General features: G+C 44.9%; 1 protein-coding gene across 5 annotated transcripts in view; it reads right to left on the bottom strand.

Moving 5' to 3' along the window:
- DOT1L (DOT1 like histone lysine methyltransferase) overlaps positions 1 to 25,148 on the bottom strand; it is a 71,317-nt gene that overhangs the window by 7,423 nt on the left and 38,746 nt on the right. For 2 of the 5 annotated variants that reach the window (XM_060785129.2, XM_060785128.2), the window contains exons 15-28: positions 23,987 to 24,100; positions 23,793 to 23,884; positions 19,250 to 19,351; positions 18,153 to 18,290; positions 16,858 to 16,983; positions 16,270 to 16,772; positions 12,779 to 12,890; positions 11,941 to 12,090; positions 10,565 to 10,694; positions 8,401 to 8,972; positions 4,706 to 4,911; positions 2,955 to 3,019; positions 1,588 to 2,493; positions 267 to 805 (exon numbers count right to left, since the gene is read on the bottom strand). In XM_060785129.2, the coding sequence (XP_060641112.2) occupies positions 312 to 805; positions 1,588 to 2,493; positions 2,955 to 3,019; positions 4,706 to 4,911; positions 8,401 to 8,972; positions 10,565 to 10,694; positions 11,941 to 12,090; positions 12,779 to 12,890; positions 16,270 to 16,772; positions 16,858 to 16,983; positions 18,153 to 18,290; positions 19,250 to 19,351; positions 23,793 to 23,884; positions 23,987 to 24,100 (3,710 nt within the window). In that variant the 3' untranslated portion in view covers positions 267 to 311. The remainder of the gene's footprint in view (positions 1 to 266; positions 806 to 1,587; positions 2,494 to 2,954; positions 3,020 to 4,705; positions 4,912 to 8,400; positions 8,973 to 10,564; positions 10,695 to 11,940; positions 12,091 to 12,778; positions 12,891 to 16,269; positions 16,773 to 16,857; positions 16,984 to 18,152; positions 18,291 to 19,249; positions 19,352 to 23,792; positions 23,885 to 23,986; positions 24,101 to 25,148) is intronic. The other 3 variants (XM_060785130.2, XM_060785131.2, XM_060785133.2) reach the window with 3 other exon arrangements.

Below are 25,148 nucleotides of genomic sequence, written 5' to 3'. Positions count from 1 at the left end.
CCTGACAGAAATGGGTCATACTGGACAGTCGTTGGGGTTCCTTCCAAGTCGAGGATTCTATGCTTCTCTAGCTCTACTGCTCCATGAGTCTTCTAATGCCTATGAGATTGGATGGCCATCTGTTGGGAGGGGTTGGATTGTGTCTTCCTGCCTGGCAGGAGGGAGTTGGACAGGACAACGACCCTTGCGGTACTCTTCCAATTCCAGGATTCTATGATTCGCACACTCATGTGCTCGGTCATTCACTCACTTCAGACTAGCCTTACCTTGCGGAGCACCGATGGCTCGGGGGTCCAGGAGGGGGGCCAGCCTTATCGTGGCTTAACCCCCGGCAGGTGAGAAGCATAAGGCGGCTGCGTGCCCAGGGCGACCCACATCGCGGCCGGGGCAGTCTGCGGGGCCGCAGCCGGGGCCAAGCGAGGCAGAGGCGGGTGGTGGACGGTGAAGGAAGGGTGGGAGGTTTTGTGCTGGAGTGAAGCTAGTTTAACAGACAAAGTGGAGTTAGCAGCAGAGGAGGAAGAAGAGGAGGATGGCGGGAGGGCGGAGAGACTGGGGAAGAGGAGGGATTCCGGGTGCGGAGCCAGGAGGGGAGGTGGAGGTGGGAGGGAGACAGTGGGAGGAGGAGGTGCACGTAGGGCCTCGTTGGGGGGCGGGTGGAATGGCAAAGGGTTCAAGCCGAGCACGGCGCAAGCGGAGACAGCGCTCTTGCCCAAGTGGAGAGCGGAAACGGAAGGGGCGAAGGAAGAAGGGGAAAGAGAGGAAGAGGAGGAGGAGGAGGCGGGAGGCACCACATGGTTAAAAATACCTGCAAACAGGAGAGAGAAAGAGAAAACAGAACAAAAGAAAACAAAACCTCAGCAGATGGACACTGTACAGCACGCAAGAGAAAGAAGCTAATCGAGGAAAATAATAATAAAATGAATCGACTAAAAGGCAAAAGCAAGCAAACCAAAACCAAACTGTAATGGCAGCAGGCAAATGGGGAGGCAATGATGGGAGGCGGCCCAGGAGGAAAGGAGAGGCACTTACCTGCCTCCGATGGGTCCCAGCAGCTGGACTCTCAAGAGACCCACCAATAAGACACACACAGCCCCCTCTTCCATTGCTTCACGCACACATCCATCCAATGGGGAGCCCTACAACTTTGGGAGACCCTCAGCTGGGTGAGTTGATGGGGAATGTTGGGAATTTTGAGGCCACTTTTGTCTGAAACTGTGCAGAAAGCCTTCTCCTGGGACCATGTTCCAAACTCGCAATACCTGTTTGGATTCCGCAGAATATCTAAAAATGGCGGCGGAATACGGCCCCATTTCCTTGGGTCAGTAGTACGAAATGTTACTTCCTGCCACCATTTTCAGTCTGGAAGTGAGGACAATAACATATACTCCATGGAGATGTCCATCCCTGCTTTTAAAATTATCATCATCATCATCATCATCATCATCATCATCATTTGTATCCCACTTTGGGTCTCCTTTAGAAAAGGAAAGCGGGATATAAATAAATATAATAATAATGATCATGACAGTGATGATGATGGAAGATATTTCAGAAAGGCGAGAGAGGGAACCCTCGCCCCTTGCCTACCTCCGACTGTTCCGCCCGTCACTCCGGGAGAGAAGCCCGCCATCGGGTGGGAGTTGGTCAGGCGGGTGGCAGCCGATGAGACGTGGACCAGGCCGGTGGCCGGCATCGAGTTAAATAAGGACTGGAGTACCGAGGGGTTCGTCACCATGGGGCCGAGAGGGAACTGTGACCCGGTGGCCAAGGAGTTCAAGAACGAGTGGTGTGCCTGGGCAGCAGTGGAAGAAACTACAACGGGCGATGCACCGGAAGGAGAGAGTCCTTTGCCATTGAGGAGGCTGCCAGAGGGAGGAACAGCAGCAGCGGCAATGAAGAGGTTGTGCCCGTTCTTGAACTCTACGTCCCGCTCCCGTCCTTTGCCAGCTTTGCTGTTGTGGAGCAGCAAGGCCTTCTCGGCAGCGGAGCCCAGACGGAGTTCATTGCCGTCTTTGCCTTTGGGCCAGTTTAAGTCCTCCCCTTTCCCGGTTCCCAGGCTTTCTAGCTGCCGTTTGCTCAAGAACGGGTTCGTCTCAGAGGCCGATTCCTTACCCCGTTGCACCAGGAAGCTCAACGAGGAGCCGCCCAGGGCCGCCACGTCAATGTTCTTCTGCGGCAACCCAGTGCCGTCGATAAAGCTATGTAAACCAACGTCTGCTGACAGCCCGCTGTTGTAAGGAAATCCATTCTGGTCAGACCCGGGGGCAGAGACGTGTTTCCTCATAGTGGCCTTGGTGTCTCCAGTTGTGCTGTCCTCTGCAGATGGCCTGAAACTGGCGAAGAGGGAGTTCTGGCTCAGGGGCGGCACCGAGGCCTGCAAAGGACTGTCCAAGGTTTTGGTGAGGTTGATGTCGGATATGGGTGAAAAGGTTGACTTCCACTTGCTGCTGTTCATGCTCTCGCTGGCTTGCTTCCTCCCAGCTAAAGTGAGGCCTGTTGTACAAACAAAGAAAAAGAGAGAGACTTTAAAATATGGAAGCCTTTCTACCCCCCCTTAAAGGGGTGAGAAATAAATGCCTTCATCAAATAAATAAATGTATCTCCGCTAGAAGCAGCCTGACTGGATGAGATCTGAACATCAACTGATCCGACCATCAACTAGTCTAGTCTTCTGATATCAGTTGTTGGATGGGCATTGCAGAACTAGCTGTCTGAGTTTGGAAACCAAGGTTCAAATCCCACTTTGTCATGGAAACCCATTGGATTACCATGGACAAGTTACACTCTCTCAGCCTCAAAGGAAGGCCTGGCGAAACAAGTCTGGCAAGCAAATGGAATAAGCTTGCCTTAAGAATCAGTCACCGTATGTACAAAACCTCACTTCTCTCATTGACAACCCAAGACCCGTATTTATTAAAGCACCCAACCCCGTCAATGGAAACTGCCAAACTTACTGTTTTCCATCGACTTTTGTGGGGATTTGCTTTCAAGTGATATCGTTGCAATTTTCCTCTCGATCCTGGGAAAGGAAAGGGCAGAGAGAGAGTGTGTTGGTTGATAAAATACATTGTCATCAATTTAATAGAATCATAGAATCCTAGAGTTGGAAGAGACCTGGTGGGCCATCCAGTCCAACCCCATTCAGCCAAGAAGGAGGAAAATCACATTCAAAGCACCTCCGACAGATAGACATCCAGCCTCTGTTTCAAAGCCTCCCAATAAGAAGCCTCCACCACACTCTGGGGCAGAGAGAGGGTTCCATTGCTGAAGAGCTCTCTCTCATCATTAGGAAGTTCTTCCTTTCTTTCTTGTGGTTTGAAGGAACTGTTCTGTGTCCCAGTCTCCAGGGCAGCAGAAAACAAGCTTGCTTCCTCCTCCCTAGGACTTCCTCTCACATATTTATACATGACCATCGTGTCTCCTATCAGTCTTCTCTTCTGCAGGCTGAACATGCCCAGCTCTTTCAACCACTCTGTCCTCATAGGGCTTCTTCTCCAGACCCCTGATCATTTGAGTCACCCTCCTCTGGACACATTCCAGCTTCTCAACATCTCCCTTAGATTGTGATGCCCAGAATTGGACACAGTGTGATTCCAGGTAAAGTGGTCTGAGCAAGGCAGAATAGAGGGTAAGCATGACTTCCCTGGATTTAGGCACTAGACTCCTATTGATGCAAGCCATAACCCCATTGGCGTTTTTGGCTGCTGCATCATATTGTTGGCTCATGTTCACTTTCCTCCCCACGAGGACTCCAAGATCTTTTTCACATGTACTGCTGTCGAGCCAGGCATCATCCCCAATTCTGTATCTTTGCATTTGACTTTTTCTGCCTAAGTGCAGTATCTTGCATTTGTCCCTGTTGAGCTTCTTTTTGTTAGTTTTGACCAATCATCTCTCTAGTCTGTGAAGATCGTTTTGAATTCTGCTCCTGTTTTCTGGAGTATTGACTCTCCTTCCCAATTTGGACCTGTCTGCAAACTTGATGATCATGTCTTCTAACTCTTCATCTAAGTCATTAATAAAGATTTTGAACAGAATCGGCCCTAGGATGGAACCCTGCTTGTGGCACTCCACTCCTCACTTCTTTCCAGGATGAAGAGGAAGCATTGGGGAGAATCACCCTCTGGGTTAGTTCGCTTAACCAGCCCACATTTGACTAGTTTCCTTGCCAGAAGCTCATGGGGGACCTTGTCAAAGGAAGGCCTTGCTGAAATCCAGATATGCTCCATTCACGGTGTTCCCTGCATCTATCCAGCTTGTAACTCTATCGAAAAAAGAGATCAGATTTGTCTGGCATGACTTATTTTTGATCAATCCATGTTGACTATAAATGATGACTGCATTCCTTTCTAAGTGTTTGCAGACCATTTCCTCAATGGTCTTTTCTAGAACCTTGCCTGGTATCGATGTGAAGCTGACTGGACATTGGCAATTTTTTGGATCGTCCGTTTTTCCCTTCTTGAAGATAGGGATCACATTTGCCCTCCTCCAATCTGCTGAGACTTCTCCAAGAACTCTCAAAGATGATTGCCAGTGGTTCGCAAATGACTTCCACTAGTTCCTTCAATACTCTTGGATGTAGTTGATTCGGCCCTGGGGATTTGTGGGGATCCTAAAATTATTGGGAAGGATGGCGGCGGGATTTGATGCCAAAAGAGGAAACACTGGAAGGAAAGAAGAGGTGCATCATAGTAGTTGCATTCACCTTGTGCTGTTTCGCTCATCCTCCGATCCTTGTTCCTCATCGGATGTCAAGGGTGAGTAATGGATGCCGTTGGTCTGGGGAAGGGGCTTCTCCTTTTTCAGCACTGGCGGCTGGTCGTTGTCCTGGTACGGAACAGGAGAATTCTTCAGGGAGTTTTCGGGGGAAGAAATGGCTGTTATTTCTAAAGGCTGGTTAATGTTACTGACCTGAAGAAAGGAAAGGACAGAAAAAACAAAAACAAATAAAAGATATGGAGAGAAAGAGAAGAAAATGTGTTAAGGATCAAGGAGATGGAAGGGTAAGCAGAAAAGGAAAAGCTTCTGGGGTCCAACTGATGTGCAGGTGGGTTACAACTCCCGTATGCTTTCTAGGGACAATGGGAGTTGTAGTCAACATCATCTGGGGAGTTTAAAAAAATTCTAGCCCATTCTATATGAAAGAGAAAAATAGAGAGAAAGAGAGCTTTGGGACTGAACTTTGGCCAAATCCAGAATTTGGAAGGAAAGGACAGTGACACGACATCTTTGCACACACTTTGTTTCATTTGCATAACATTATCTTAAAGTATTTGTATAAGTAAATATTCCAGAATGCAAAATGCTTCTGGTCTCAAGCATCTTGGATCTCCTGGGATTGGAACTGAACTTTCTTAGATAGGGAGGACTGCCTGATTCTATTTAATAATAATAATAATAATAATAATAATACTTTTATTGTCTGCCTCTCCTTGCGGCTCATAATTAAAAGGTATCTTATTATTCATTGATAAATGTGGATAAAATTCAGAGGGCCTAGCAGAGATTGTACTGGGATGCTGTGAGTTTTCTGAGCTGTATGGCCATGTTCCAGAAGCATTCTCTCCTGACGTTTTGCCCACATCTATGGCAGGCATCTTCAGAGGTTGTGAGATCTGTTGGAAGCTAGCTAAGTGGGGTTTAGATATCTGTGGAATGTCTAGGGTGTCTGAGGCAAGTGTGAATGTTGCAACTGGCCATGAAAATGAACAAAATCTGGGCTACCAGTATTAAAAAACTCTAAAATCAAGACCTTCAAAAAATAACAACACTCAGAAAACAGGAATTCCAGACAGGAAACAATTAGGGACAGTTAACACCTCTCAACAAAGGATTTCCACAGGCAGGAAGCAGCCAGGCTTTGAAGCTGCAAGGCCATTCAGCGCTAATCAAGGTGTCCAATTGCAACATTCACACTTGCCTCAGACAAGAGTTCTTTCTCCCACCCTGGACATTATTCCACAGATATATATATAAACCCCACTTGCCTAATTTCCAACAGATCTCACAACCTTTGAGGATGCCTGACATAGATGTGGGCAAAACATCAGGAGAGAATGCTTCTGGAACACGGTCAGACTTCCCAGAATACTCACAGCAACCCAATGATTCTGGCCATGAAAGCCTTCGACCACACAGAGATTGTACTATCTGAAACTTCTAAGGAATCAACAACTGCATTGAAAATTACTGGTGACTTTCTCTCGCTGTGCTATAGAGTATCCTAACCTCCTGCACCTGGCACCTGGTTTGCTAACTGCACATAATTGCAGATAGAAAGGTGCTCCAAAGGATCACCACTTCTGCACAGAGAATCATTGGTTGCCCTCTTTATAACAACTTTATAGGTCCTGCAGCCTTAAGAAAGCTCTGAGCATTCCTGGGGATCCCGGTATATTCTTTTTTTGAATTATTGCCACCTGGCAAACAGTAGAGGGCGACAAAGACAAGGACAAACAGACTGAGAGATAGCTTTTATCCTAGAGCTGTGGCTATGTTGAACTCCATGGTTTCACATTGATGTGGCACTGGAACATTGTGCGGGGGTTAGTTGGGAGTGTAGAGAGATGGGTTTGTTGTTTTGTGGTGTGTATGCTGGGGAGGGCATTTAATTTTATTGTGTAAAAGTACAATGACAATAAAACTATTCAAAAAATGACTGTGTAGGCCTGCCAGAAGAGATGGGTCTGAAATTACGATTATGTTTTAACTCCAAATAAATCTTCTAAACCTGATCGCCCTAGCGGTTCAAAACTGTGGCACCTTAATGTTTCAATAAGGAAATATCGTCAAAGATTATCCACTACTTCCCACAAATTGTCTCTTAACAGAAAAATGTTAATTTTCAATGACCATGTGGCATAATTGCTGGCATTCAACCTTTCAAAAGGCAGTCCACTTGCTTGAAATGCAATTGCCATATTTCTTCAGCATCAATATGGTCTCTACTGGTCTGTACTAGTCTAGACTGGGTTATGCTGAGCTATACTAGGGGCATAACCTTTGTTGGGCGAGTGGGCTTATTAACAAAAGACCCTCGTCATAAATGCCCAGCACAGTAACTTAGCAGCAGCAGCGTAACCCAGCACCAGCAGCCCAAAGTGATAAAAAGAACAAAAACACACAGAACAATGTTATCTCTTCCATAGGAAGCTTTTTTTGTACAGGGTGAGGCAGCATAACTTCCTTTTTTCAAAACGTAATAAAACCCATTGTATGAGTCAGAATTTTTTTATAATGTAGGTGCATGCCTAAAGTTTTGTTTTACATAGTTTTGAAGATCAAATTAGGTAGGTGACGCCCCCCATTCTCCATACACTGAGTAAACCGATTTCTGGCATTTGTCATGACTCTTGCCAGCATAGAAGGCGTTATGTTGGCAATTTCTTTCTGGATGTTGGTCTTCAAATCTTGTAGAGTCCTTGGACGGTTCACGTAAACATGGGATTTCAAAAAACCCCATAGAAAAAAATCACAAGGAACCAAATCTGGAGAGCGGGCCGGCCACTCCAAATCCGCACGAAAAGTAGGCCTCAACAGCAAAAGCACACTCCTCACTGTTCCAACGCATGATGGTGACTGAACTGTGTCAGGACAAAACTTTATAATTCTGCCTCTCGAATGAGACCACTAGCGCTCCGCTATGCCTTCAACCGACTGAATTTTAAAAAAGGAAGTTATGCTGCCTCTGTACTAAAATAATATGGTGGCACTATTTACAACAAGGTTTCCATAACACAAATAAATGAATACACAGTAGCTTTACACGAAGCAACCTTCATACACTGGAGCTTTTTTGCACGCGACTTCTCTCATACAAAGGTTTACCTCATATTCCTCAGGACGACACTAGTTTGGCCCACTGACTCTAACAGGCTTTGGCCTACTAACTCTCCTCAAGATGACACTAGCTTTGGCCCACTGACTCTAACAGGCTTCGGCTTACTCACTCTCCTCAAGATGACACTAGCTTTGGCCCACTGACTCTAACAGGCTTCGGCCTACTCACTCTCCTCAAGATGGCACTAACTTTGTCCCACTGACTAACAGGCTTCGGCATACTAACTCTCCTCAGGACAACACTAGCTTTGGCCCACTAACTGTATCAGGCTTCTCCCTACTTACTTTCCTCAGGACGACACTAGCTTTGTTCACTGACTATAACAGGTTTCGGCCTACTTACTCTCCTCAGACGACACTAGCTTTGACCCAGACTCTAACAGGCTTCGGCCTACTCACTCTCCTCAGGACAACACTGACTTTGGCCTACTCACTCTCTTCAGGACAACACTCGCTTTGGCCCACTGACTCTAACAGGCTTCGGCCTACTCACTCTTTCAGTGCTTGACACTTTTGTAATAAAACATACCCAGTTAATCTTTTAATATTTCTGACACTCACCATGGAGTTGATATTCAACGGGGAGCCCGATGGCTGAGTGAAGAGCCCGGCCACGGTAGGCAGCGATTTGCGTTTGGGTGACACGCCGGAGTTGGCACCGAGGGCTCCTGTGGAATACCGCTTCCTCCGCCCGCGCTTCTTCCCGTCCTGTGCGTAGGCCGGGCCGCACTCCATACGGACGCTCGCCGCCAAGGGGCTGTGCTTGCTTAAAGTGAAGATGATCCTCCGCTTGCCCTCACTCTCCGGGTCGGAGAAGGTCGGCTCTGACTGCCCTCCTCCCTCAGAGAACATTTTTTGGCTCTCGACATACTGCAGCACCCCTCCCAGGCCTTGGGAGACCCCATTCGACCGGGGGCTGGCCGAGTGAGCTGGTGAGTTCTGCCCTGAGGTCCGCGAGGGTATTGCCAGCAAGGAGGGGTGCTGTGGCGTGGAGCTGCGGGACCCCGACGAGTTGAACAGGCTCCCCGAACTGGACACGTCTTCCAGGGCCGCGTCAATGCCGTGGTTCAATGAGGCAGGGCTGCTGGGAAGGATCCCGTTCAGTGATGCGGAGCCAGACATGTAAGAAAAACCTGTGAAAAGCAGGGAACGGAAATCATTAGGCGCAGGTCTCCAGTTCTGCTTCACTATGCTCAGGTCAAGCCTTTAGTAAAAAATACAAGGTCAGGGTTGCTGCCCCTAGTCCAATCTCTGGTTGCACTTTCAATGTTTAGGCCTAGATTTTATGATTAAAATATTACACCTCTATTCATTGCCCCTGTTGATTCTCTTGGATGTCTCAGCGGCTTTTGATACCATCGACCATGGCCTACTTCTGGGATGGCTCTCCAGAATGGGTCTTGGGGGCATTGCATTGCAGTGGCTCCGCTCCTTCCTGGAGGAATGTACCCAGTTGGTGAAGCTGGGGAACACCTGCTTGGACCCCAGGCCATTGACCTGTGGAGTCCCACAAGGTTCCACACTGTCCTCCTTTTTCAGGGACCTAAAGAGCTGGATGTTTCAACAGACATTTGAGAATGACTAATCCCTAGTTATATATTCCCAGTCCCTAGTTCGCCACTCTGTTCTCTGTGCTTGATCCAACTCCCCGGCCCTATAATATACTGCTTTGCATTATACCATGCCCGTTTTAGTATTTCTGGTTTTTAGTTTTTGTTTTGATGAAGTTTTGATGAAGTTTCAATACTGCTGTTTTATATTTTTATGTTTTATTTAATTGTGTTTTTATCTGGATTATTATATTTTACTATGTTTTATTTCATTGTGTCTGTGTTGTAATGGATTGTTTTGCTTTATGTCTTGTGGACATTCTGTCCCATATGTAAACCACCCTGAGTCCCTTTGGGGAGATGGTGGAAGGGTATAAGAATAAAGCTATTATTATTATTCTCTACATTTAGGCCTAAATATTATGACAACTGCGATTAAAACAATATATGGTAAATGTACTGACTAGCTTGGTTACCCAGCATTGCCCAGGTTATTTGAAAAAGTCGATTTTTTAATTGTACAAAACGCATAAGGTTGTGAGTGAACTACAACACACATTATGCCAGGTTAGTGCGCTCTGGATGTATGTGAACTACAACTCCTATAAGCCCTTCCAAAGACCTACTATGACCTATTCATCCCAGTACCTACAATTCCTATAAATCATGGTGAATTCTCCCCCAAACCTCTCTAGTATGCTCAGCTGCTGATCAATTCCTCTGTTTGCTGTGTGCCATAGAAAAGAATAGGAAAGCATTAAGGGAGAGGCAGTGGGTTTGGTCATGCAAATTCCATACCAATGGAAAGCGATGTCTGTGGTGGAGGAAACACATAAAAGCTAGGATGAAATTGTCCCCGTATGAAAGCCTTCACATGGGTGGTGGACAGTATGGTGTTGGTGAAGGACATTGGCAGGGCTCTTGGACATGTTCATGGCACTCACTATAACCTGAATGTCATTGGAGGAAGGGTCTTTGGTGCCTCCTGAGTAGTGGGAGCTATAGCTGTTTGTGGGGGGAGAAGCTTGTCTGTGTAATTGGACACCACAGCCACATATATACGCATACATATTTTCACTTTTATTATGTGTATAGATTGTAATATAATTATAAAAAGTCTGAAGTTCCTACACATCTGCATTGGAAGGAAGAGAGGAAGAAAGGAAAGGACTCACCTGAGGTAGCCAAAGTCAGTGGCTTGTTGCCAGCAGCATGGCTAACGCCGTTATGAGAATTAGCACCATGTTGTTTTTCAAGTGTTGAAAAGGAGTCGCGGTTCTGGTGGACAGGGCTGGGTGTGCTCCGCTGGAGGACAGAAGAAGAAGAAAGGAGAAATGTGGTTTCATTCCAGCTGTGGAAAAGAATGTTTATTGGTTTTCCAATAAATTTATCCTGCTGAGCTTAATTCTGATCGCCATTCCCTTTCCGTTATGTGCTGCGTCTTATTCAGCTTGTAAGTAGGGAACCTGTCAAAATTAGTCAATTCCCAAGCCACTCTGGTCAAAAAGAGTGAGGCCTACCTCTTTCAATAAGTAAGCAGGAAATTGGTAAAACAGATTGTGAAGGGAGAAGGCACCAACGATCGAGAATAGAAAGAGATATTGGATAGTTGACTCCTGCTTCATCAGCCGGTACGTGGGGAATACTCCACATGTATACCCCAGAAGGATGTGGGGAAAATACCCAAAGTCTGCTAGGAATATTCCTGAAGTATGCCTGGAATATCCCCAAATGTATACATGGAATATTCTCAAAGTATGCAGGAATATCCCCAAAAGTCTGCTGGGAATATCTCCAAAATCTGCAGGGAAGATCAACAAAGTATGCAAGGAATATCCCTGAACTATGCATAGAATATCCCCAAAGTATGCAGAGAGTATTCTCAAATGTATGCGTGGAATATCTCCAAAAGTCTGCAGAGAATATTCCCAAAGTATGCAAGGAAAATCTCTGAATTATGCATGTGATATCCCCAAAAGTATGCAAGGAACATCTCTGAACTATGCATGGGATATCCCCAAAAGTCAGCAGGGAATATCTCCAAAGTATGCAAGGAATATCCCTGAACTATGCATGAAATATCCCCAAAAGTATACAGGGAATATTCCCAAAGTATGCAAGGAATATCCCTGAACTATGCATGGGATATCCTCAAAGGTCTGCTGGGAATATCTCCAAAATCTGCAGGAAAGATCAACAAAGTATGCAAGAAATATCTCTGAACTATGCATGGAATATCCCCAAAGTATGCAGAGAATATCCTTAAAAGTATGCGGGGATTTTCCCCATATGTCTGCAGGGAAAATCCCCAAAGAATGAACATTGCTCCTTCATGCCAAGAAGGGAACCAATTCCCACTTTAACTGGGAAGACTGGATTTAGACGAGGCCAAGCAGCTGTTACGAACTATTCTAGTTGCCTCTCCTCCACAAGAGATGGGGATCCCAGCTTGGAAATGTCTATGAGGGGCCCCCAAAGGGTGTAATGTGGCTTGGCTTTCCAGCGAGGGACAAAAAGAAAGGAAGGTGAAGGAAAAGGCTGCCTTACTCACCACCTTCTCAACACGGCTAGGGAGCACTACGCTGGCCAGGGGGATACTAACAGGGAGCTTATTGGGCTGGACGGTGCTGAGGGGAATGCTGATGGGAAGGCTGGTGATGGTCTCCCCGTTATTTGCAGATGTCCGACTCTCGCGCAAAGCCTGCAAACACACAAACAAAGCAGACAAGGGCCAAAATTCGCACCTTCAGGAGGACTGGGGCAGTGTCGAAAAGCCAATGGCACCGCAGCAAATAGATATAGTTTTAGAGTTGCAGACAGTCAGCCGACATACAGATGCATGCACCACTTTTCCAACAACCACATCTCACTCCCCAGGGGAAAGACATATACATTAAGGAGTATTATCTCCTCCCACTTTGGCCCAGAATGAAGGATCTATGCAAGTACATGCCACCAGGACTGAGGATGAATCACTGGATCACACTGCGACATTTACAATGCAATACTGCAGCCCAAAATTCCAACGCAATGCTAGGCATATTTTATATTTTAATATATGTAGTTCATAGAAACATATTTTAATATTTGCATTTTACATAATGTTTTAGAATGATGTGTTTTAACTGAGTTGTGCCCAGCCTCAAGGAAAGACAAGTAAGAAACATACATACATACATGCATATATATGTGTGTGTATGCACGTGTGTTATGGACTCAATTCTACTATTAGTCCCCCAATGAATTAATTTTAACTGTGTTGACTCGCCATTTAATGGGTCGACTTTTAATGGGATGAACCAGGACTCAAGAACTCAATCACTCAAGGATCAAGTAAAAAAGGCATTTCACCCAAAAGTTCCAGGAATGACATCCAGAAGCTGGCTTACCTTTTCGTTTGCTGCAGGAGAAGACGGACGGGTTTCTGCAGGGCTCATCTTGATGCCGTTGGACATGGTAGGGCTTGGGAAAGTCAGGCCGTTCTCCTTGAGGTGCTCCACTCTAAAAAATCCAAAAGGCGAGAGCTTAGTCTGCCTACGTTCTCCCTTCACTTCACCTAGCAAAAAGCCATTGTGATACAGGAAGACAAACCTACATACTTTGGTTTTTATAGAGAGATGCATAGTAAGGAGAAGGATTACTACTGAGAGATGAACACTTAGTATTATTGTTATTATTGCTGTTGTTATTATTATTATATAGAGATGTATAGTAATAGAAGGATTACTACTGAGAAATAAACACTGATTATTATTGTGTTGTTGAAGGCTTTCACGGCCAGAATCACTGGGCTGCTGTGAGTTTTCTGGGCTGTCTGGCCATGAAAACTCATGGCCAGACTCATGGCAAGCATCCTTAGAGGTTGAGGGGTCTGTAGGAAACGAGGCAATTGGGATTTATATATCTGTGGAATGTCCAGGGTGGGAGAAAGAACTCTGGTCTGTTTGAAGCAGGTGTGAATGTTGTAACTGGCCACCTTGATTAACATTGAATGGCCTTGCAGCTTCAAAACCTGGCTGCTTCCTGCCTGGGGAATCCTTTGTTGGAAGGTGTTAGCTGGCCCTGATTGTTTCCTGCCTGGAATTCCCCTGTTTTCTGAGTGTTGCTCTTTAATTACTCTCCTGATTTTAGAGGTTTTTTTTAATACTGGTAGCCAGATTGTGTTCATTTTCATAGTTTCCTCCTTTCTGTTGAAATTGTCCACATGCTTGTGGATTTCAATGGCTTCTCTGTGTAGTCTGACATGGTGGTTGTTAGAGTGGTCCAGCATTTCTGTGTTCTCAAATAATATGCTGTGTCCAGGTTGGTTCATCAGGTGCTCTGCTATGGCTGACTTCTTTGGTTCAATTAATCTACAGTGCCTTTCATGTTTCTTGATTCATGTCTGGGCAATGCTGCTGTGTCTGGGGATCCCTATGTAAACTTGTCCACAGCTGAATGGTATACGATTGACTCCTGCAGAGGTGAGAGTGTCCCTCTTGTCTTTTGCTGAATGGAGCACTGGTTGGATTTTCTTAGTAAGTCTGTAGATTGTTTGTATGTTGTATTTCTTCATTAGCTTCTCTATGTGGTTAGTTGTTCCCTTAATGTATGTAAGCAGCCAGTCCTTGAAGCTGAAAGGCTATTCAATGCTAATCAAGGTTGCCAATTGCAACATTCGTATTTGCCTTAAACAGACAAGAATTCAAGACATCCCATGCACTGCGGTAAGCGGAGGAGGCCCTCTTCTCGATCCTGCCCCCGTCACAAGCTTGGTTGGTGGGAACGAGAGAGGGGATCTTTTCCATAATCGTTCCCTGTATCTGGAATTCTCTCCCTAAAGAAATAAAAATGGCCCTCACCCTTCTCTCCTTTAAGAAACTTCTGAAAATGCACTTATACACTTTAGTGTATGGAGAGGAGGAGGATTAGGACCTTTTAACCGATTGGTATACTGGCTAACCCACTTGTATTTTATGGTGCTACGATACATCTTAAATGACATATTGGTGTTAGTCATTTTAAAGCCATTTTAAAGTAACTGTATCATAATTGTTTTTAGGGTATATTTTTTAATGTTTTACTCATGTTTTAGTTTACCATGTTATTGGTTTTTTATTATTTTCATCTTCATGCACAATTCTTTGCTGTAAGTTTATTGTTGTTTCTGTGCATTATCTTGTATTATTTTGATGTGTTTGTATTCATTTGAGGCACTGAATGTTTGCTTTTTGTTTTTCATCTGTAAACCAGATGAGGGCAGCCTAGAAATAAAGATTATTATTATTGTTATTATTATTGAGAGATAAAGCACTTATTATTACTACTATTGAGAGAGAGATGTATGGCAAGTAGGAGAATTATGACTGAAAGAGAAGCACTTGGGCCCACCTAGATTAGAATAGCGGTTAAAACCGCTAGCTGCAGGAAAGGCTGCTGACCGGAGGGTCAACAGTTCGAAGCCACGAGTTGGAGTGAGTTCCCGACTGTCAGTCCTAGCTTCTGCCAATCTAGCAGTTCAAAAGAATGTAATGCAAGTAGATCAAGGCAAGAAAGTATAAAGGCGTCCCATGCAGAGATGGAGACATGCCAGCAAAAAGACTGGAGATGTCTATGAACAGCAGGTCCCTTCGGCATGGAAAATGGAACAAGAGCACCTCCCCATGGCCAGAAGTTGAGCATTGTTTCCAGATGCCAGAGATGGAAAAGGGAAGTCCTTTACCTTATCTGTGTATTGTATGTTATTGTTTGTGTAAAATGGCATTGAATGTTTGCCTTATATCTGTACTGTAATCCGCTTTGAGACCCTCCAGGGAGATAAAGCGGAATATAAATAAAGTGTATTGTTTATTATTATTAGATAATAAAAATAAAAATAATTAAAGAGAGATTTACTATTATTATTGAGAAATTTATTACATTATTAGATTTATTAGATTATTAGATAATTGTAAGATAATTATGATGATTACTGTGATGATGATTAGAAAGATTTATAGTAAGTAGAAGGATTACTACTGAGAGATAAAACACTTATAGTTGTTATTATTATTATTGAGAGAGAGATGTATGGCAAGTAGGAGGATTACAACTGAGAGATAAAATATGGACAAGAGATGTTGGAAATGTCAGGAGGCTGAGGGTAGTTTTTTTCATATGTGGTGGACTTGTAGAAAAGCCCAAGAATATTGGAAGATCATTCACGAAGAAATGCAGAAATACTGGGAATCTCCTTCCCAAAAAAGCCAGAGTATTACTTACTTAACATTACTGACTCGGATATTACCCTGGACCTAAATAAAGACATTTTATTCACTTATATAGTTACCGCTGCAAGAATAACTATGGAAAATGGACACCATACCTAAGCTTGAAGATTGGATAATTAAAATACAAGAAGTTAAAGATATGGACAAATTAACTTTTTTGTTGAAGAAAAGTTCGGGAAATCCCATAAGAGAGACAGATTGGTCTTTTTTTGAAAAATACTTAAAGGAAAAGAGGCAGTAAAATAATTAAAAGTAATTGTAATAATAGTAATAGGCCTCTTTTAAATGTATGAAAAACAATAACACTTCCTGAGAAGGAATAGAGTTGACTAATATAACTGGATGAGTTCACCAAAATACAACAAGCAGAGACGCAGAATGGGAGTCAATATATTTTTTTTCTCTTCTTTTTTCTCTTTCTTTTTTCTTTTGGACAATTTTTCTCTCTTTTCTTACTTTTTTACTTTTCCTACTTTACTATACGTTAATGTTCTCCCACTTTCCTTGTAATCTCTATTTGGGGTATGAGGTGGTGGTTTTATATATATTCTATGTGAAAATTCAATAAAACTTTATTTTTAAAAAAACAGAGATAAACACTTGGACCCACCTAGATTCCCCAAACAGCTTACCTCTGGTGGTTCTCGCCACATGCGATTTTGGCACCTGCAACATGATCCTGGTTCAGATGCCTCCGGAGGGCAATCTTTGCTGGGGAAAACCTGGTGTAATCAGGCAAAGCCAGGCCAGAGGAGGTCCTGTCGGATTTCTGTCGGGGACCGTGGCTGGGCGTACAAGGAACGACGTCTTGCTCCAGGTGGGGAGGCGGGTACTGCGGGGTGCTCTGCTTCGAGGAGGGCCGGCCCAGGGCCCCCTGGATCTCGTAGGCCGTGGCGTGGCCGTTCATGGAGAGCTCGGGGCTCATGCCATTAAGGTGGGGTGGCGGTGGCGGCAGGGAGAACTTGGGGCCCTCCAGCTCCAGTGGGAAGAGGCCCGGGTCAGGCTCTGCCTCGCGGCTCGGGTGGCTCTTGTGGCGGGGTGGTGGCACCAGCAAGGACTCCTCTGGCGGCATACAGGACTTCAACTGGAGCAGCTCCTGCTGCCGCTGGCTCTTCTCCAGCTCCACAATGCTTATCTGCCAAACGGAAGGAGAGGTATAACTGACTTACTCGCACTTGGCCACTTGTCTTTTCAAGTTTTGCTCAGGTTCTGCCTCTCACCTGCAATTCCAAGCAATGTTTCTGCTTCTCAGAAATCTGGCTCTTCAGTGCTTGCTTCTCTTTGAGCAGGTTCTCCAGTGAAAGGGTGGACCAGTCCAGCCTCAGTTCCTCGCATCGGGCCTTCAGCTAGAGCACAAAGGAGAAAAAAAAGTTTGAAAAGGGAGTACAGTTCGACTATTAATAATAAAATAACCACAGCAGCATTTTTGTCAGAAAGATTAAAAATTAACTGGGTACTTTTGATTACAAAAGTGTTAGTCAAACACTGAAAGAGTTAGTAGGCCTGTTAGAGTCAGTGGGCCAAAGCTAAATCATTTAAATCATTTTATGTACATGCGGCCCGCCCTTTGTCTTTGTGTCATTATGCTTAGTTCCTATGTTTTGTGTATACTGTTTTATATGCTTTGATGTTTTATATTTTAATGTTATGTTGTTTATTGATTGCAATTTGTATTGTTATATTGTAATTCTTGTTCAGGCTTGGCCCCATGTAAGCTACTCCGAGTCCTCTTTGGGGAGATGGTGGCGGGGTACAAATAAAGTTTATTATTATTATTATAAAGCTAGTGTCGTCCTGAGAAGTGTGAAGTAAACCTCCATGTGTGAGAAGCTTCAGTAAAAGAAGCCCCAAGTTAAAGGCCTTGTGTGTAAACCTGTGTGTAAAGCTACTATGTGAATGAAGCTCCAGTGTAATTTCGGTGCAAGAGGAGGCTCTGTGAGCGAAGCTGTTTACCTGCATGAGGAAGAAGCCCAGAAAGGAAGCAAAGAAGGAATTATAAAGAACTTCATTTGTGTTATAGAAACCTTGTTCTTGTAAACAGTGTAGCCATATTATTTTACTACAAAGAAAAGCCTCCAATGGAAGCGATAGCTACTGGGCTACTGGTGCTGGGTCACACTGCTGCTAATAAGTTACTCTGCTGTGCATTTGAGGGGGGTCTTTTGTTAATAAGCCTGCTCGCCCAACACATTTCACTTGATTTAAGGCACCAAGGTGTGCTTAGCCCATGGAAGTGGTCCTAGATAAGGTTGCAATTGGCTCTTTAATGATCTACTCTATTCAGCAAAGTCTAGTTGAGATTTCTCTCTGGAGGAAGGGACAAGAATGTCTATAGTGCCTTGGTTCAGTGGCTATTGAGAAGCCCTCCTTCCACATTTGCTCCCATTGCTTTGAGGGAGAGGTGAGCAGCCAGGTACAGATCCATTCATGCCCAAGTCCGATATTTTACATAAAGGCATCAGTAAACGTGAGCTTTGGAGGACCTGAAAGGATGTAAAAGTGACCAGGGACCTACCAACTGCAAACTCTGGCTCCGGAGCTCGCCGTTGTCTTTTTCAAGCTGCTTACTCTGCTCCTTCAGCTGCTGGTTGTGGGCCGAGATCTCCTTCTGCGCCTGGATGAGGTCATTGTAGGTCAGGGCCTTAACACCAAGCTGATGGAGGACAGAAGGGGGTATTATTATTACTATTTATACACATAATAAAAGTTATATGTATGTGTGTGGCTGGGGGGTCCACTTACACAGACAAGCTTCTGCCTCCACAAATAGCTATAGCTCCTATTACTCAGGAGACACCAAAGCCCCCCCCCCCTTTCAATGGAACTGCAGATTATAGAGAGCACCATGAACATGTCCAAGAGCCCTGCCAATGTCCTCCACAGACATCACTGCCCACCACCCAAGTAAATGCTTTCATCCGTGGACAATTTCATCCTAGATTTTATGTTTTTCCTCCACCACAGACATCCCAGTGTTTGTGACTCTCTCCATTGGTGTGGAATTTGCACAACCCCACCTACTGCCTCTTCCTTAACCCTTTCCTGTTCTTTTGTATGGCACACAGGAAACAGAGGGATTGATCAGCAACTGAGCATGCTTGAGAGGTTTGGGGAGAATTTAGAGGAATTGGAGGTACTGGGATGTATAGTTCACCTGCAGTCGAAGAGCATACAGAACTCCACCAACAATGGACCTGGAACTAACTGGACACAAAGAATACCGGAGGTCTTTGGAGGGATTAATAGGAGTTGTACTTCAACTACATCCAGAGCATACTATGAACCCAAACAATGATGGATCTGGACCAAAACTGGCAAGCATACCCTATATGCCCATATTTGAATACTGATGGGTTTTGAGAGGAATTGGCCTGGACATTTGGGGTTGCAGGTACTGGGATTTATAGTTTACCTGCAATCAATAAGCACTCTGAACTCCACTAAAATTGAATTGGGCCAAACTTGGCACACAGAGCCCTTATGACCAGCAAAAACACTGGTGCTTTAGGGAAAATTCACCTTGATTTGGGGGAGTTGTAGTTCACTTACATCCAGAGAGCACTGTGAACTCAAACACCATGGATCTTTGCCATGAAGACCTGAAAAACCTACCTCATCCAGCTTTTGCTGGAACAGTCGCTTGATCTCTTCCTTCTGAGCCTGACAGTGAGTAAACAACTGCTGGGCCTTGCCTAGCAGGTGAGTATTCTTTTCCTGAGTGAGAAAAAGAAAGATTTTTAAAATAGCCCCGGAGTTGGGAAGAAGCTGATTTGAGTTGTCGGGGTGTCTGAAATAAAGGAGTCTTGTTTGTCATAAGCAACTGATGGAATGGATGAGCATGTTTATGATGTTCCCCTGCCTATGGAGGATGCTACACTCTCACATTGGCGCCCAACGTGGGCCCCAGGCCTGTCTAGAAAGTCCAAATCCTACGCACAGAAGTTTGAATGGTTGGCAGAACAACAAAGAATACTTGTATAACAGATGAACAACTAACAGGCTAGCATGTTGGAGTAGCTAATGAGGAATCAGCAACAAGCTCAAGGTGAGATGATACAGCACCTGGCTGCTATACAATTAGGCAGAACCCACCAAACAAAGGCTCCTATGTTTCAACCCCCGCCCCTCCAATTAAGTTTATTTAGTTATTATATACCACAATTATATACCACCCCTCTCAGCCCAGAGGTGGCTCGGAGCAGTTCACAATTGGCAACAATTGGCTGCCTCAACAATTATAACAAATAAAGCGATCATAAAATATTGTTAAAAAGATGAGTATACAATATATAAATGCTCTGTGCATAATGAGTACCTTAAAAACAAAAGAACCAATGAACGAAATCTCACCAAATTTAGCAACGAAACGTCTCACAACACAAGGAGTGACCATCACTCAAAAAATTATGATTTTGTCATTTGGGAGTTGTAGTTGCTGGGATTTATAGTTCACCTACAATCAAAGAACATTCTGAACTCCATCAACGATGGAATTGAACCAAACTTGGCACACAGAACTCCCATGACCAACAGAAAATACTGAAAGGGTTTGGTGAACATTGACCTGGAGTTTCGGAGTTGTCGTTCACCTACATCCAGAGAGCACTGTGGATTCAAACAATGATGGATCTGGATCAAACTTGGCACAAGCACTCAATACGCCCAAATATGAACACAGATGTGGTTTGGGGGAAATAGACCTTGACATTTGGGAGTTGTAGTCACTGGGATTCATAGTTCACCTACAATCAAAGAGCATTCTGAACCCACAAACGACAGAATCGGGGCAAACTTCCTACACAGAACCCCTATGACCAACAGAAAACACTTAAGGCCATCCAGTCCAACTCCCTTCATCAGGGCAAGAAAATGTAATCAAAGTCCTCCTGAGAAAGAGCCATCCAGCCATAGATATAGATAAATAGCTAGATATGATTCACACACACAGCGAAATAGTATCATAGATTTGAAAGGGACCCTTAAAGAAGGACAATGATATGTTGCATGTTCCAGGGTGGGCAAACCAGACACTCTCCACATCAACACTGACAAAGAAACAGCAAGAAATACTGTTTACCCACGAACATAAAGAAATTACATATGTTAGAAACCAACATTTTCTCATTACTTTATTTTCCAGATCAACAAACTGGGCCACAGCAACGCATGGCAGGGGACAGCTAGTAAGAATATACAAAACCGTACAAAGCCTTAAAAACATTAATTTGAATAAGATGTGCAAGGAGGATGATCCGTAGGCTTTTCTAAACACTTTTAAACATGTGGCAATGGCAGCCCAATGGCCACACTCACAGTGGACTCTTCTTCTAGGATCATGTTTGGTAGGACCGACTCAAGAGATTGTTGATTGTTTGGACTCAGTTGAGGCTGCTGATTATGACAAGGTCAAGAAGACAATTCTGAGCACTTTGAATGTATTGGAAGACACTTATTGACGACGGTTTAGAAAGATACAATATCAGGCAGGCAGGCAGGCATCCAGGGACAGTGGCTCAGAAAGTGAGAGATAATGGACTGAGATGGCTTAAGCCAGCTGTTCGGAGTGCCATGCAGGTGGCAGAGCAAATCATGCTAGAGCAATTTGTAAATATTTTGCCTATGGAAGCCCGCAACTGGATAAGATGCATAAGCCTGATACTCTAGAAGCAGCAGTGGTGCTGATGGAAGCGTTTGTGGGAGCAGAAGATGCAGAGAGAAAAACATCTCAGCCTATTACATCTAAGGTGCAAACTGGTTTCCAGGAGACTGGGCCCAGGAAAGGACCCAACCACAAACCCAGAGTCAGGGGAGGATCAGACAACTATCATCCTTCTGCTAATAAGACACTGGGAAGAGGCCACAGAGGGTTGGGAGCTCCTGCAGGGTATATTCCCAGGAACAAAGATATTCATGAAGGGAGAGCTAATAACCCCACCGTGTGCTTTAAATGTGATCAAGAGGGCCACATACGTCCAGATTTCACACTTATAGAATGTGAGATGATCCAAGCATGGGCCATCCTGCAGGTGAAACTCCAAGCAGTATGGGTAATTCCAGCAGAGGTAGATGGGGTTAAGGTAACAGCCTTGGTGGATTCTGTAAGTGAAAGGACCTTGGTCTGCCAGGCTGAAGGGCCTTCTTTGAGGGAGGTCATGTTGGTGAAAAGTATTCATGTGGATGTGAAGCCATATACTACAGCACTGGCTAAGATAAAGGTAGCAGGGCAGTTGTTGCACAGCAGAGAGGCACAGAAGAACATCCCATCTTGTACTTGAGCAGAAAATTAAGTCCTAGGGAACAACATTATTCAACTATTGAACGGGAGGCCCTGGCTGTAAAATGGGCTATACACACCCTAAGAAACTATCTGTGGGGTGCCCCCTTTCAGTTAATTACAGATCATGCCCCGTTGCAGTGGTTGCACCAGATGAAGGATGCTAATCCAAGATTGACTATACGGTATCTTAGTCTACAGCCCTATGCATTCACCATTTCTCACCGGCATGGCAAGGAGCATGATGTTGAATGTTTCTCTCGACAGGGGGAGCTAGCTGGAATGCAAACACTGGGCGGTCGCCTCTTGGTGTGTGTGTGTGGAGGGGGGGGGGGCAGTCGTGTAAAGGGGAGACAGTGGAGGGTCCTGCCCTGGAGTTGGAAAGAAGCTGTTCCTTTAAAACACCAGCAAGATCCAAGGACGCTGAATCAAAGCAAGCACTGAGACACACGTGGAGTATTTGGAAGGACGGAGGGGGAAGTGAAGGAGTGGAGATAAGAGCGAGAGTGGGAGAGAAACAGGAGAGTCTACTGGATTTGAGTTGTCGGCGTGTCTGAAATAAAGGAGTTACTGGGAGTATTCCAAACAGCTGCCTGAGTCTTGTTTTTCATAAGCAACTGATGGAATGGATGAGCATGCTTATGATGTGGAGCCTATGGAGGATGCTGGACACTCACACTCCACCACAGACATCCCAGTGTTTCTGACTCTCTTCATTGGTGTAGAATCTGCATGACTACACCTGCAACCTCTCCCTTAACCCTTTCCTATTCTTTTCTATGGCAAACAGCAAGGAGAGGAATTGATCAACTGAACATACTAGAGAGGTTTGGGGAGATTTCACCGTGATTTATAGGAGTTGTAAGTACTGGGGTGAATAGTTCACCTGCAGTCTAAGAGCACTCTGAACTTCACCAACAATGGACCTGGAACTAACTTGGGAGGGATTTATAGGAGTTGTAATTCAACTACATCTAGAGAGCACTATGAACCCAAACAATGATGGATCTGGAACAAGCTTGGCATGCATAACTAATATGCCTGAATTTGAATACTGGTGGGTTTTGAGGGGAATTGGCCTGGATATTTTGGAGTTGTAGGTACTGGGATTTATAGTTCACCTGCAATCAATGAGCACTCTGAACTCAACCAAAGATGTAATTGGACCACACTTGGAACACAGAGCCCCCATGACCAGCAAAAATACTGGTGGTCTTTGGGGAAAATTCACCTTGCTTTGGGAGAGCTGTAGTTCTTATACCCAGAGAGCAGTATGAACCCAAACACCGATGAATCTGGACCAAACTTGGCACACAGGCCTGATATGTTGAAATTTGATTACTGGAGGGGTGGGGTGGGGGGAAGCTTCCTTTCTGGGAGTTGTAGTTCACCCACAACCAGAGAAACTGTGACCTCCACTGATGATGGACCATGACCAAACGTGGCACACAGAACCCTCATGACTAATGCAACCTACTGGAGGGCTTCGAGGTGACTGACTCACCATAGTGGGACTTGTAGTTTACCCTACAGCCAGAGAGCACACTGAACCCCACCCATGATGCACCTAGAGCAAACTAGCACAACATGAAAATTTTAGGTTTTTCAGGGTTAACCTGGCATGATGTGAGTTGTAAGTTCACCCACAACCTTATGCATTTTGTACAATTTTAAAAAACGACTTTTTCAAATAACCCGGACACCGCCGGGGACCCAAGCTAGTATTATTATAATTACTGTTATTATTATTATTATTATTATTATCTGAATTTAGACTTAAAGAAGTTCATGCTTTAAAAAGGGACTCCCTGAGTCAGAAGGGACTCGAAGGCACATAATAAGGACAGGAGACAATAAGATGTTTGCCTCTGGCCTACTCACCTTCTCCTCTTCCAGCAACTGCTGAAGGTTTGCCTTGTACTGCGGGGTCTTCATGTAGGCCATGAACTGCAGATACTGGATCTTGAAAGAGTCTGTGAGGACCAAAGGAGGGGGGAGGGGGCAGAGATGAACAAAGACACCAATGTCAGCCCCACTGTTCCCTATGGCTAACAAGGTCCAGCGGAGCTCCTTACCTAGCAGCTTCTGTAGTGCAGGAGGGGTGGGGGCCACCAGGAGCTGGTTGGACGCATGCCGCTGCACTTTCGGAGGTAGTTGGTAGAAAGGGCTGTGAGGTGACCTGTATGCATCTGGAAGAGGGGGAAATAAGGGGCAGATGAAGAAGGCCCTTCTGCCAGGCAGAAAGACGCCATCTGATCCCTCCTGACAGATGGCCATCCAGTTCAACCCCCTTAAGATAGATAGAATTGGAAAAGACCCCAAGAGTCATCCAGCCAAACCCCTTTCTCACAAGCAGGGAGAGAGATAGATAGACAGACAGACAGACAGACAGACAGAATTGGAATTGGCCCCAAGAGTCATCCAGCCAAACCCCTTTCTCACAAGCAGGGAGAGACCATCTGCTCCTTCCCGACAGATGGCCATCCAGCCCCCTTAAGATAGATATAGAATTGGAAGAGATCCCCCTTAAGACAGACAGATTGATTTATTTCCTAACCCAATCCACTTTTGCCAGGCATGACAACACCATCTGATCCCTCCTGATAGATGGTCATCCAATCCAGCCCCCTTAAGGTAATTAGATTGATAGATAGATATAGAATCCCAGAGTTTGAAGAGAACCCAAGGGGTCATCCAGTCCAACCCCCTTTTGCCAGGCAGGAAGACACCATCTGATCCCTCCCAATAGATGGCCATCCAGTCCAGTCCCCTTAAGATAATTAGATAAATAGAATCCTAGAGTTGGAAGAGAACCCAAGGATCATTCAGTCCAACCTCCTTCTGCCACGCAGGAAGACTCCATCTGATCCCTTCTGATAGATGGCCATTTAGATAGGCAGGTAGATGGATAGATAGATAAATAAATAGATGGATGGAACTAGAAGAGACTCCAAGGGCCATTCAGTCCAACCCCCTTCTGTCAGGCAGTAAGACACCATCTGATCCCTCTCGATATCTATATCTATCTAAAGGGGGCTGGGGGCTCTATTCCATTGTCAAATAGCTCTTACTGTCAGGCGGTTCTTCCTAATGTTGAGGTGGAATAATTTTCCCCCTGCTATTGGAATCCACAGCTCTTTATCACGGTCTCCATACTAGAAACAAACGTGCCCTTTCCCTCCTCGATGGGACAGCCTTTCCAAAATTTCCAACACTTCTCTTCCAAAAGCGAAACAT

This window comes from Anolis sagrei, chromosome X (genome assembly GCF_037176765.1).
Source record: "Anolis sagrei isolate rAnoSag1 chromosome X, rAnoSag1.mat, whole genome shotgun sequence".
Classification (NCBI taxonomy): Eukaryota; Metazoa; Chordata; class Lepidosauria; order Squamata; family Dactyloidae; genus Anolis; species Anolis sagrei.
Note: the sequence above shows the minus strand (reverse complement) of the source record. Positions and strands in the feature narration are given on the sequence as shown.